Raw genomic sequence first — 14,582 nt, forward strand, 5'->3', positions numbered from 1 at the left:
ACTGGTGCCTGCTGAGCAAATTGGTGAACAACGGGAGGACAGTGCTATTCAGTGCTATGGTAATCATCAATTTCAAATAATGAGTTAAGCCATGTGGCTTCAAGAATTCTAGTAGATATTTAGGAGTCATGGGATGAAACTAATGATGTAACACCTGCTGAGTTATCAGTGGCCACCAAAGTTGAAAGCATGTTTGTTTGTGGTGCCACACCCAGAGGTGAGGTCCGAGGGATTGAGTTTGAGAAAAGCATTTATTCCAGCCCCTTTAAGACAACAACCTTACTCCCTGAGAACATCTTTTTATATTTGTTTTTATTGCTTCATTATGATGTCCTGTGTTTTCGTTATGAGATGAATGATATAGCAATGCAGTAGTACAGCAACATAATCAACAAATAAATAAATACGCCTACGTGAACACGTGAATGTTCCGGTATTTTCTACCTGATGGGGAACATAGAAAGCTTGAGACCACTTAAGTAAAATGATGACAGAGCCATAAAATCCTCCACCATGCCTACCTAACAAAGCCTCGAGTCTCAGCAGCAGTCTACCAGGTGGGCTTAGTGCAGCAGAGAGGGTCGGCTCTCTGCTGGTCACTTTGGGCCTTGTGTCCCCTTATACTAAGAGATCATATGCACTCTGGAGAAATAGAAAACCATTAACATCATTATTATTATTATTATCTGAATCCATGACCAGGAAATCACATCAGAAAAGAAAGGTGTGCAATCTAGCCCTTGTCCTGCTTATCAATCATGCCCAAGAAGAGGGGTGTCTTTGCCCCCAGGAAGGGGCAGTTCACTTATTATCACAAAGGCATTGCATGGTTCCATTTTTTCATTTCCTTCTTTGCTTTATTTGAATATGATTTTCTTATTGGCTTTACTTTCATAAATATATTTATGGCTTTTTTTTGTCTTAGTCTCATAATAATTTTGAGTTTCTCATGCTTGAAGGTGCTTCAGTGGTAGGGGGCAACAGGAACACTGGCTTCAGCAGGTGCAGCCCCCTACCAAAACATGACACATGGTAGGAGAGCACTCAAGTGTTGCATGTAGTTTTCTGTTCCAGTCTTCAGAGATACTCTGAGGCCACTTGCAATTTACATTGTTCTGCAGAGAAAATGAGGAGCAGACTCCTCAGTCTGACTTAGGTGGGCCAGCCTGTTGCCTGGTCCTGAGATGTCACCTGCCTCCAGTGTCGCACTTATCAGTTTCCATTCAGTCTTTGACAGTTCCATACCACTTGCCTGAGACCACTGAGGAAGAGTGTACCCTTCTGAAAACAGCCACAGTTTGTGTCACAGAGGTCCACATATGTTCCCACTCATCTTCCTAAAAACTCTATTCATTTATTTACTATCAGATGGGATGTTTTCCCACTAAATGCTTTCTCCTTGTTGGGGAGTAATTTTGCTCCCCAATAATTGGTTAGTACCAATATAAGGAACGGCATTGGCTTCTGTAGGACTCTCATGCATCAGTCTTGGGTTCTTTCATTGATCTAACAAATTCTTTGACTTCCTCTTCCAATGCCTTGTTCCTTCTTTCTACATCTTCCCGGGAACGTTCCACATTGCGGAGGCTGATTTCCAAGGCTTCAAACTTCTTCTTCTCCTTCTCGAGCTCTTCATTAAGCCTCACGACCTTTGCCCAGACATCATAATTTTCCTTCTCAAGGCTACAAGGAAGAAAAGAATGAAATATATATTATTTATATTATAATTATATATTATTTATATCATAAGATATATTGTTTATATTAGTCTAAATAAAGTATATTATTTAGACTCTTTCTTCAGATTTACTCACAATTTTCTTTGTGCATTTTTATTCCTCATCACTGGATCATCTCCCTTCTCTATCTCTTAATTCACTTCACACCCCCCTCCCAACCTCACAGTGAGAACTCGCCAGAAAATCTGAATTTTTGACCCCTTCCTTAGTCATTTTTTATGACATCTTGTGTTAGTTTTTCATGCCATTTTATATTGATTTTTTTTTTAAAAAAAATCTTAAATCAGAAAGAAAAATCTTTGAAAGAGGAGCACCTCTGATGTAGGTTTATTTATTTTCCATGGCATCTTGTGTGGTCCTGATCAATAGAAATACTGAGCAGGGGCCAGAGACATAGACAGGAAGTAGGTGCTTGCCTTTCATGTAGCTGACTCCAGTTCAATCCCCAGCATCACATGGTCCTTCACGCACCACTGGGTGTGCCCCCTTTCAGTAGCTTCATGTGTGACCCCCAGAGCACCATCACAGGGTCTGAGCAACAATGTGTTCTTGAGACCAGTTGGCTGAGAATCACTGGAAGGGGCCTCCAGGGCACCTGAGCACCTGTTGAGAGCTCCCATCACCCTCCAAAATAAATGATGACTGCTGCGTCCCCTCTCTATATTCCTGTTTCCCTACACCCTTGCCAGAAGATGAACCCTTCTCATCCTGCTCAATGGAAAGCACAGAATATTAGGTGCCCTTGGGCATCCAGATTTGGAGATGTAGTGGGAATTGCCTGTTGGGGAGCAGCAGAACCAGCAGTCCTGGCCTCACTTCTTATCCCCGGTAAAGGATTTATTGAATCCGCAAATCCCCAGGATTTTCATTGCTACTGGCTAAAATTCTAGTCTGGTGCTAGGAGTCACTACCCACCCCAATCTCTCTGCCAGGCTGAACTCCCTAGGAATGAGTGTAAATGTCATTTGTTTTAAACCAAAGGGGAGAATTTGAGGTTCATGGGAAGACCAAGTGACTGGAAATTTCTATTTTATTCTGCAAGATGCTGCTTCCCCCTTCCATCCCCCACATACCCCATCTTTTATTCCTTTGGGGGCAATGGCAGCCTCCACAGCAGCCAGGCCTTCCCCTACATCCTCAGTGACTCCCACATCAGTGTTACTAGTCAGGGGACCTTTTCAGGGATAGCATTGGTCACTGATCAGAAGTCCCCCAGTGCTTACAATTTTAATTACAGTTTTAATTATAGTTATCAATTTTATGTTCTTAGACAAGTGAGCTACATTTTACATCTATATGAGCAGCATTTTGTAAGCAACCAAGGATGAGAGCTCAGATACCTGGTTCTGATAAACAAAAAAATGTCCCACACTTCAAAAAGCACACCAACTTAACATTCTACCATCTCATGATTAGTGTCAACTATGGGCTAATATGGATTGAGGTTTCCTCCCAAGAAAAAACTGGTATGAAAGAGATTTTAAAAATTTCACATATTCAAGAGAGAAAATTGGTTCTAAGACTCGGGGCTTTGTATGAAATTGTGGCAATCACTTTCTCATCAGCTGCCTCCAGCCTATAGCTTAAGTTCAACTGAAAATGATGATAATAAAAATTTGGACAAGTAGAATTATTCATAATTTCTGTATCCATTTATGAACAAGGTCTTAAGTATGTCTATCTCCTGCACTCCTGCACTTTGCTGCCCTCTCTGCTGCTAGTTAAGCCCCTGCTCTTTCTGGGCATAAACACATTAGACCTGCTCTTCCCAAGGCCTCTGCACCTTTCATTCTCTCAACCTGGCCTACTCTCCCTATGCATGTGATATCAAGGATTTCTTCTTTTCCTTCAGTCTTTGGCTTCCAGGCTCTGTCTTGGTGAGTTCATCTAACTGTGCTTGTGAACATTAGAACCTCCTCTCATTAGAACTCTTCACCTCCTGTCGGCAGTATTTCTCTTCATGGCATATTTTCTAATTACTTATTTGTATTTTCTGCCTTCCCCACTAGAAAAAGGTTCTATAGGCATAGGGACTTTTGCCTTTTTCGCTCCACTCTATTCTGCATAGTTGGGATAGTGCCTGGTACAGAACAGGTGATCAGTAAATATCTGTGGAATCGGTGAGAAGCAGTAGCAAGCATTTCTTAAGATTCTCTAAATTAATTAAGCATAAATAACCTTGAGACAGTGCACCAAGTAAGGTGCTTCCTTGTACCTAGTAAATCTTGGTTCAATCCCTGGCACTACATATGGTTCCCCATGCACTGTCATAATTGATCCCTAAGTTCAGAGCCAGGAGTACAAAGCCTGAGCATAGTTGGGTGTGTCCCCCAAACAAATAAAAAATAAAACAAAACAAAAGATACCAACATCCATGAATAACTACTACTGTGAAAAATTAAAGTGATGTCTGCTAAAAATTTAATTTTTTAATACAATAAATGGTTGTGCTATTATTAATTTACTGATCTTATCACTCATTTTCTGACCCTTTTCCTCATTAAGCTTTCTGCTACAAATTACTGAATTCTTTAAAGTAAATTTTATAATCAACATTCTGTGGCAGATAAGAACAAGCCCTATTTATTCTAAAGGTGGAAGTTACGTGGCTACACAGGGTTCCTCAGGATGTGACTTACGTTTTAATCTGTTTTTCATATGTTTGCTTCTGTGTTTCTATTTCCTCTCGAAGCTCCTGGACCATCCTTTGCAATGACTCAAGATCCTCTTCCCCACAGGTCTTTTCTCCAGACCCAGTTTCAGATTTGCAGCTGGAAAGGGAATCTCTCTTGGAGTCACACGTATGGGAAGATGAAGTTCCTGCTTTGTTCCCAGGGGATTCTGGCAGGGTTGGGACGTTATCATAGGTAGAAGTCCGCTGGGAGTCAGAGAGGTTGGACACACCTTGAGACATTGTTCTCCTATGTCCTTCCCCTGACTTCACCTCTGAGGAAGGAGACCAGAACTCATTTTTAAAGATTTCCACTTTGTTGCTGTTGACACCTTGCAAAGCTGATATCAAGAAACATTTCCGGTTAGGTAATGTCTGAGTCCTTTTCCGTGAATGCAGTTTCCAGTCCCCTAGCTTTTCCAGGGGGGATGTGCTGCCCTCTTCAAGAGATTCATCATTTGGCCGCTGTCCAGTGGGGCTGGTTGTGTCTGAGTCGCTGGTCTAGGGAAAAAAGGGCCTCCAATGTTATTTGGGTTCTTCCTATATGTGACATATTCCCCAGTAAAGGATCAGATTTAAAGCTCTTAGCTGCACACCAAGGCATCTCTCAACTTGTCACTTAAAGTGACTTTCTTCTATGAGACATTTTTCCAAAAAAGATATTGCACTTAAAAAATTTTTGCTTTTGGGGCTGGAGTGATAGCACAGCAGATAGGGCATTTGCCTTGCATGCTGCCGACCCAGGTTTGATTCCCAATATCCCATATGGTTCCCTGAGCACCACCAGGAGTAAGTCCTGAGTGCATGAGCCAGGAGTAACCCCTGTGCATCGCCAGGTGTGACCCAAAAAGAAAAAAATAAATAAATAAATTGATGCTTTCAAATAAATTCTTCAGGTAAAAGAGTGCTCATCTAGGTTGCTTTTCAAACCTCAGAACAAAGAGGGCTTTCTAGACTATGAGTCAAAATTCAGGCACCATTAGAGTTTAGTAAATTCAACCGATATGGTTTTCATGACCCCCCCAATTAAACAGAAAAAAATCATAACTGACTCAAAAAGGAAATGAGGAACTAGGAAACATATTTACAAAATCCATTATAGGCAATAGACTATTATCCATAATATATACAAGTTCATAAAAATTCAGAAAAAAAAGACTAACAACCAAGATAAGACAGCGAACAGAAGAAAAATGCCATAGGCCTTTACAGATAATAAAAGATATTTGGACTCTTTCATAGTAAGAGAAACTCAAATCAACATTAAAGTCACTTGAAAAGAGTTTTCACCCATCGGTTGGGCAACCTACCAAACATCTGACAACATACTCTACTAGTGAAACTAAGGAAAACAGGTTTTTTTCAGGCTTTGCTGTTATACGCACAAAGTAGCACAAACTTCAATGTACAATTTTTATCAAAATACATGCATATTATAAATCAGTTTACCCTCTGACTCAACAATGCTACAAAGTTTATTTTGAAGAAATAAATGAAGTTTACATAAATGCTACAAAGATGAACCACAAAATATTAAAGAAAAATTCTGCCCTAGAGAATAAAGTGACAGCCCCCAAAGGTGGTTGTTTAAATTTTCCAGCATAGCACCTACCCATAGTTGAATAAACAGCTGAAATAATAGCATAAAATAACTATTACCAAATAACACTAGAATAATTTCACTGTGTCAAATGTGAACATTTCTAAATAGCAGGACAGATACTAAGAAAACTCACAGCCACTACCACTATCTACCTTAAAAAAACAAACATAATAAAAAACATGTAGTTATCTCAGAACTACTAGTCTGGGAAACAATTACCTATTTCTACTCAACCAGAACTTTTAAATTCATTTCTTGGTCTCACATGAAAAATTAAGTTGCTATATACAGACCACATGTTCTTTAAAAATATCTCTCTCTATAAATATATAAAAATATTTGACCTTTGTAATGTATCACACTAAAATCATCTACATTTCAGAGTCTGCAGAGCTTTCAACTCTGGGAACATGAGCCCCAACCCTTGAGTACAAATGAGGGTCCTGACATTGCCAAGACAGCTTATCAAGGAATGAGAAATACTACACGAACACATCACATACACTGAGAAAGAAATCACGTTTCATGGGTTAGCAGGAAACCAGCTTTCTCTGGATTTTCACCAGGAACTTTTAACGACTTTTATGAAAACAAGGATAATATGATCCCACCCCCTAGCCTAGTAAATATCCCTTGGCTGTGTGAAAGGGGTTCTCTTCTTCAATGAGAATGCCACTGCTTGCTCACTGAGCAAATGGTATATGTTACAAACTATGCCTCCAACATGTCAACAGAGACTCCATTTTGAAAGGGGTCAGTCTTCCCTTATACATACAAGTGGGGTCAGCCTTCCCATTGAAGCCACTGCTAGAGCAGAGTCCAAAACTCCCCAATTTGTCAACCCAGGGCAAGTCCTACATGGATTGACCCGAGAACTAGAGAAGTTGGACAGAGGAGGAATGCTACTCACGGTGTTACTAAAGCTATCTGTCCGAGAGATTGGAGGATCTTCAGTGGCATCCCAGCCCACAGAGCTACGAGCTACTGGAGGTTTCTTGGGGTCATTTTTCTGGGCAGGAGGGGACAGAGGTTCATCCTTGGACTTAGGGAAGAGGACCTCATGGTCTCTGATCATCATTGTCATCACCCTTTGAATCTGAGGAGTCCCTGAAAGAAAGAAGGAAGAAATTTTTAATGTTAGACCCAGAGTAGTGGGATAATAGGTGAGCATACCCAAGGAATCTCTCCTTATGAGACGGCTCCAAACTCAGCTATAAAATGACAGGGCTGAGAATAGACATTTTAAATATTGTATTTAATGATAAAAATAAGTAAATAAAGTAAAATAAAATGACAGGGCTCCAAAGAATGAGTTTTGCTCCTCACAGAATTTTTCTTAATTGCTTGGAGCAAAACACTGTGAAAGGGATGGGGCAGAAGGATGATATGGGTGTGAGCTGCAAAAGATTACTTGCAGACCACTATTCTCTGGATCAGTATTGATCAGAAAATAGAAAATGGAACAAGAGAGAAAAGGAAGGCCCCAAGTGGGCCTAATTATGACATTTATGCCAGGTATATTGCCTCCCTAAGCCCAGGCCAAGACTTTTGCTCACTGAAGTAAGTTAATAGCCTCAGAGAACTTCAACACAGCTTTATAAGCAGACTTAATTTTTTGGGGGGGCTTAAGGTAAAGAAGTCATCTCAATAAAGCATTGACTTATTTATTCATTTATTTTAGTACTCCCCAACAGAGTTCAGGAGATTCAGAAACTCCCCCTGAGGATTCTTTTACAACCAGTTCTGCAGTTCAAAAAGGGGCTGATGATGCAGTGCTGCTCAGATCCTGAATTACCTGGATTACCTGAACCCTCCTGGCAGCAGTTGGGGACCTCCAGGGTTGTACCTGGTAATATCTTGGGGACCATGATCTACGAGGGATATAATTGGGGTTGGCTGAAGGCACCATAACTCCTCTGCTCTTCTGACAGTAAAGTATTAAAATTAATAAAAAGCTAAAAAACATTAGCTAAATGCATTTTACACTACCCGACTGCATGGTAAATGGAAAAGTCTGTAACTTCTATGCTCTGCTGAGCTATTGAAAATGGACATCATTCCTTCCCTTCCTCTCCCACAGTCTAGTTAACATTTTAGACAAGATAACCAGCTGAAATGCTTGGAAATTGCAGAAAAGGTGAAAATATAAGGCATTGTAGTTGCCACTTCCTTTGCACCTGCTACTGCAGGGGGCCAGCCTACCTCTCATAATCACTGCAGGATCTTCAATCTTCGACCTGATGAGATTTACTCCAATCACAGTAGCTAGATTATCCACACTCATCTTGTTAACACCACAGTTCAGCTGGATTTCATGTAGGAACCTGCAGGAAGCCAGGGAATCCGAGAGTAGAAAATAGTAAGTTGCCAGAAGGAAACACTTCGAGGTACCAGTAAGATCTCAGGGATGGAGACTAATTCCTTGTCCCTAGTCGCATAAATGGGACTACATTAAGTACATATTCTGTCCAAAGATTCCATATGAAATGACAAATCTGTCCAGCCTTGGCAAAAGCACACATAAGATAGTTTCTATGCGCAGCTGATTGGGGTTCAATTCCCAGCATCCCATATGGTCCCCCGAACATTGTCAGAAATAATTCCTGAGTGTAGAGCCAGGAGAAACCCCTGAGCATAGCCAGATGTGACCCAAAAAGAAAAAAAAAGTTAGTACCTATGGATGTTAATTTTAAAGGAAATCTACTGTTATCAATCAAATCACTTCAATTTAAACATTTATCCTGTAGACCCTTATTAGTGCTATTGACTGGAGCTGAACTTCCAAAGGTCAAACCAGCTTCTCTGAGGAGTTTGCATGGAGGCTTTATGGCACAGGGTGGGGCTAGGAGCCATGGGGCAGAGGTAGGAGACTCACCTGCAGATGTAGCTCAAGAGGTTGTAGTTGTCTCGAGGAAGGCTGGAAAGCTGTTTCATCAACTCCTGCTGAGCCTGAGAAGAGATTATTTTCTTAATTTGGTAATTTGTACGTATTAAAAGATACTAACACCATTTTTAAAAAGCCTGCTTACCGCCAGGGATGAAACCTGGAACATAACTAGCATACCTGAGCAGACACAATATTTGGTAAGTCAACTCTCTTACAGAGTTTGGAGAATTTCAAAAGACTTTTAGAATAACTATATATTCTTAGGGAGTTTCAAAAAAATACAAAAAGGCTCATAGCTTCTTCAGCATATATACATATATATAAATACACATACATTTCAATTTGTCTATAATAAGGGTTTTTTTTCTTGGACTCAGATTTACTGAAAGGCAAGGATTAGTTGTACTTAGACTTGGAATAACTTTGTTTCATGAATTCTTGAGAAGTCACAATTCAAAAATGACTTGGATCAAAATCAAATTCCGTCAAGTTACTTTAAAGTAATAAGGACAACACTTCTGAGAAAGTGACTTTTCAGAGAACTGCTGACCAAAGCCAGACTGCAAGCTGAATGCCAAGTGAGAGACTGTACTGTGCAAGCTCTGTGGTGTTCCTGAGAGCCCAGCAAGGTATATGAAGAATGCATGTACCTTAAGTACATACAGGCGTGAACAAGAAGCCTTGCCCTGTTCTTTCCAGCTTTGCTATCTTCAGGGTCTGTAGTTACTCTCCGTGGCATGAATTTGTAAATGTGCACCAGTTCACCTGAGTAACACAGGCTCTCTTCAAGCTAGAACTCCAACTCATACAACCTGACCATCTCTTCGCTTCTGGAGAAAACAGTCTGAATTTGCTAGGTGCAGACCCTTTGCTCCACTGAGATCCCTTTCTCCTCATCCCTGCTTTTCTGAGGACAGTAGGGACCAGACCTCGTCACATCTTCATTGAGGAGGCCGTGCTATCTCTGCTCAGTCTAGATATACACTGTGAAGAATTAGAAATGATGATACAGCAAAAAAATGGGGGGGGAACAAGACTAAAGCGAGGACTTCAGTATGAGTCTTAATGTCAGAATAGCAGTCATCACCTCTTTTTCTGTCCTTCGGACCACAAGAAGAGATGCCACCTGAAACATTTATTTCCTATTCCTAACTTTTAAACCTTATTCTGTAAAGTGTTATTACTTTACAAAAGTGAGCTGGTCCATCTGCTTAAATTCAGATTTCCCTATCTTCTTTACAACTCCCCTAATATATAAATCATAAGCAAAGTACCCTGTATCAGATCACGCAACTTAATTTTTCTGTTGGAAAATAGCATAATGTCTACAGCATATTAGTTGCAGCACTATTATTCACTTCCTTTCATAATGATAAATGCAAAATTTCCCCTTTTCTTGTGCCAAGATCAATTTTAAATCACAAGACCCTTAAAGAAATCTAGATATTTGACACATGACGTATGTATATATATATATATATATATGTGTGTGTGTGTGTGTGTGTGTGTGTGTGTATTCTTAAGAGAGAAAATATAATATATTAAAAATACTCCAGTGTATAAGAGTATTGATATTTTTGGAATCAATAATTGGAAAATGTCACTCATCTTTATTTTATCCCTTCTTCCTCAAACCAATACCAAGAATCACAGATGTTACTATGAAAGTTGTCTGAGTTTGTCTTATTAAGTACACCTGTTACTTTCTATATGTGTCTATTTTAATAAAATAAAATTAATAATTTGATTTTGGGACTAGAGGGATAGTACAACAGGTAGGTCATTTGTCTTGCATGTGGGCAACCGAAGTTTCATCTCTGGCACCAGCAGGCTCCACTAGGAGTACTTTACTTTTCAGCATTACCACATGTGACCCCCAAATCAACCAACCAAAAAACCAAAAAAAAAAAATTTGGTTTCTTGGTCGTTCTGAAATTTTCAAATGCCCTAAAGCTATGTGTGGGTAATGGTGACCACACTTGACAGTTCAGACAAAATCTCATCAAACTCACCAAAAGTTCCAGGGACCCCTGTTGCTTACCAGAACAGTGTTCAGTAACCATCACCTCCTGTTGAAGCAAGCTATCTCTAAAGAGATACTAACCTTTGCCTCATCAGCATTCATGAGCTGTCCACAGACCAGGAACCCTTCATACTGGCTCCAGGGAACTACAGGCTCTGGTAGGTCTCGGAGATAGAGCTTGAACAGAGAGGCCACTGTGTGCACATCTGTATCTCTGCAAATAAATAAATAAATAAGAATAGCCCTTGAAAGTCAAATTCCAGAACTCTTCTTTCCTTCCCTCTGTGATCCACTGAAAAGAATTCAAGGTTTCAAAGGATAATTAGCAGGAAATCACTTTTCTTTTTTTTCCTTTTTTTTAAAAAAAAAGATTATCAGATTAAACATTTTTAAATATTTGTTCTTTCATAACAAACCCCTAATACTTCTTCTTTTACCTCTTCTACCCGATTTCCTTAAAGTATAAATTTAAGGTCTACTTCCTCATTAAGCCTGGTTTAACTAGTCTAGTATTCATTGCTTTCTTCTTCCTCCAAGTCATTTTTTTTTTCAAAATTAATTTTATTTCCAAATTTTTTTTTATTTTTATTTACCTCCAAGTCATTTTAGTCCTTTATAATTCAGTGTTTTCTAGCCTTCAGATTGTCAGATAACCCAGTGATAAGTCCCTCATCTCCATGGCCATTGATCTAGTCCTTCAGAGGGTTTACCATGGTTCTGGGACTCATTCAGATGTTGATAATGAGAGAGAAGCAAAGGCAGAGCCATGCCAGGCTCATAAAGAAGCCAGAGAAGCTAGGCATAGGTTTCGGTTCCAGAATTCCTAGAATTGAGGAGATACCTGGAATTGAGTCATGATTTCCCCGAAGTGAGATAGCCATGGTGAGGCAACTAAAGGGTACCAATCAGATGCAGGTAGGGAAGCCCACCTATATAATCCTTATGTAACTCTTATGCAACCCTTATGTAACTCCAACTTATAACCAATCAGTTAAGTACAAGTAGTCGAAAGGCCCTCAGATTGCAGCCAAAAGTCTGTGTTGTATCATGTTAGGCATAAAAGCCCCTCACCTTTGAGACTCAGACTGTTCATTCCAAGAAGGCTGCCACTGTGTCAATGAGCCGCTGAGCTAGCCAATAAAGACCCTTTGCTTATTGCATCACAACTTGTTTTCCTGAGATTCTTCTGGGGAGATCTCAGCGCGGTTTAACAATATGACCTTTCATTCAATCTATAAGCACTCCTTTCATTCAATCTATAAGCACTCCTTTCATTCAATCTATAAGCACTGAGACGAGATCATTCTGAACAGGAACTGAGTGTTGAAAATAGGCAAAGGGATATACCTGATAACTTTTCAGTATCTGCATTGCAAACCATAAGGTCAAAAGGAAAGACAGTGAGAGAGAGAAACAGAGAGAGAGAGAGAGAGAGAGAGAGAGAGAGAGAGAGAAAGAGAGAAAGTGCCTGCCATAGAGGCAGGTGGGAGAGGGGACAAACTGGGGATATTAATGGTGGGAAATGTACACTAGTTAAGAGACAGGTATAGGCCCAAAAGTCCATGGCTTTCTTATATACAAATAATGAAAGAGACAATCCCATTAAAAAACAATCCCATTCACAATAGTACCTCAGAAAATCAAGTACCTCGGAATCAGCTTAACCAAAGAGGTAAAGGACCTATACAAGGAAAATTACAAAACACTACTTCAAAAAATAAAAGAGGACACAGGAAATGGAGACACATCCCCTGCTCATGGATAGGGAGGATCAACACTATCAAAATGGCAATAATGCCCAAAGCACTATACAAATGTAATATGGTCCCTATCAGGATACCCATGACAGTTTTTCAAAGAAATAGACAAAACACTTCTGAAATTCATATGGAACAATAAATCCCCACGAATAGCTAAAGCAATCCTTAGGGAAAAGGAGATGGGTAGCATCACCTCCCTCAACTTCAAACTGTACTGCAAAGCAGTAGTAATTAATATAGTATGGTATTGGAATAGAAAAAGACCTGAAGAACAATGGAATAGAGTTGAATATTCTGTCAAGACACCCCAAAATATGAACACTTAATCTTTGACAAAGGAGCAAGAAATGTGAAGTGGAACAAGGAAAGCCTCTTCAACAAGTGGTGCTGGGAAAACTGAATAGCTACCTGCAAAAAAATGAACTCTGACCTCTGTCTAATGCCAGGCACAAAAGTGGTTCAAAGTGGATTAAAGACCTCAATATCAGACATGAATCCATAAGATACATAGAGGAAAATGTAGGCAGATATTGAAGCTAAAGGCATCTTTAAGGTGAAACAGCACTGACCATGCAAGTGGAAGCAAATGGGACAACATCAAACTAAGAAGCTTCTGCACCTCAAAAGAAACAGTGACCAAAATACAGAAAGAGCCCACAGAATGGGAAAGAATATTTACCCAATACCCATCTGATAAAGGATTAATATCCAGGATATACAAGACACTAGTAGAATTATACAAGAAAAAACCTCCAACTCCATCAAAAAATGGGGAGAAGAAATGAACAGAAGTTTCCTCAAAAAAGAAATAAAGTGGGGAGAAGAAATGAACAGAAGTTTCCTCAAAAAAGAAATACAAATGACCAAAAGGCATATGAAAAAATGCTCCACATTGCTAGCCATCAGGCAGATGCAGTCAGTTTCTTATTGTGAGAGAAGCCTCAAGTACTTATGGCAGAGACTACCAGGTCTCTAAAGCCGGAATTATTTTTTATGCAGCCTTATAAGAAAAGTAAACCGACTCCTGGTTTATAGAACATATAACACATAGACTGCATATATTTCACAGCTCTGTAAGAGAAAATGTACCCCACCATGTCACATACTTGAAGTTCCTCAGTAATGAACCAATTATTTCATACTGAGACATTCTGAAACTTTTAAGAGCAGTCCTGGCAGTTTGGGGTAAAACTGTGATGTTAAGGAGTTCAGACCATGTGAGTGTCTCCTCAGTGTCAGTGAGGGGAAACACAGAATCAGCAGTCCCCAGGGGCCATGGGGTGGGCAGTACATAAACAGGCACAAAGGTCCAGGATTGGAAAGAAGGAAGGTGTTTGAGGAGCAGAAATGAGGGATTGAGTGGAAAGTTCTACCTTAGTATTTGATGCACATTTTTATTTGTTCTGACAATCAGGGGTAGAGCTGACTTCTGACAGCTGTTTGGTGCCTGTGAATTCTCTGCTGAAAAGAAGGAGAACTGGCATGAAGCCCTACTATGCCCCACTGTGACTCTCAGGAAATTGGGGGTGGGAAGCCTCCCTTTTACTTGGGAATTCTGGAAATCCTGCCCCTACTGAGTCACTTCCTTAAAATATCTCTGGGCAAAGTCCTTGTCAAAACATGAGAAGTTTGCCCCGAAAATAGCAGAAGACAGCAGAAGACATCCAGCTGGCCAATTTCAGGAGCTCTCTCTCTTAAAGTTCTGAATGGGAGTCTCCACCTGCGCCTGCAATGCAATGCCCCTTAAGGTCTTTTTTTTTTTTTTTTTTTTTTTTTTGCTTTTTGTGTCACACCTAGCAATGCACAGGAGTTACTCCTGGCTCTGCACTCAGGAATTACCCCTGGCGGTGCTCAGGGGGACCATATGGGATGCTGGGAATCGAACTGGGGTCGGCCGTG

At 40.1% G+C, this 14,582-nt stretch overlaps 1 protein-coding gene across 2 annotated transcripts in view; it reads right to left on the minus strand.

Moving 5' to 3' along the window:
• Positions 1-370: 370 nt before the first annotated feature.
• Positions 371-14,582, minus strand: part of ARHGAP25 (Rho GTPase activating protein 25) — a 95,246-nt gene continuing 81,034 nt past the window's right edge. For both annotated transcript variants that reach the window (XM_056124556.1, XM_056124568.1), the window contains 6 exons: positions 11,005-11,137; positions 8,889-8,962; positions 8,216-8,337; positions 6,924-7,120; positions 4,379-4,911; positions 371-1,683 (listed from right to left, as the gene is read on the minus strand). In XM_056124556.1, coding sequence (XP_055980531.1) covers positions 1,476-1,683; positions 4,379-4,911; positions 6,924-7,120; positions 8,216-8,337; positions 8,889-8,962; positions 11,005-11,137 — 1,267 coding nt within the window. In that variant the 3' untranslated portion in view covers positions 371-1,475. The remainder of the gene's footprint in view (positions 1,684-4,378; positions 4,912-6,923; positions 7,121-8,215; positions 8,338-8,888; positions 8,963-11,004; positions 11,138-14,582) is intronic.

This window comes from Sorex fumeus, unplaced genomic scaffold (assembly GCF_029834395.1).
Source record: "Sorex fumeus unplaced genomic scaffold, SorFum_2.1 ptg000006l, whole genome shotgun sequence".
NCBI classification, from domain to species: domain Eukaryota; kingdom Metazoa; phylum Chordata; class Mammalia; order Eulipotyphla; family Soricidae; genus Sorex; species Sorex fumeus.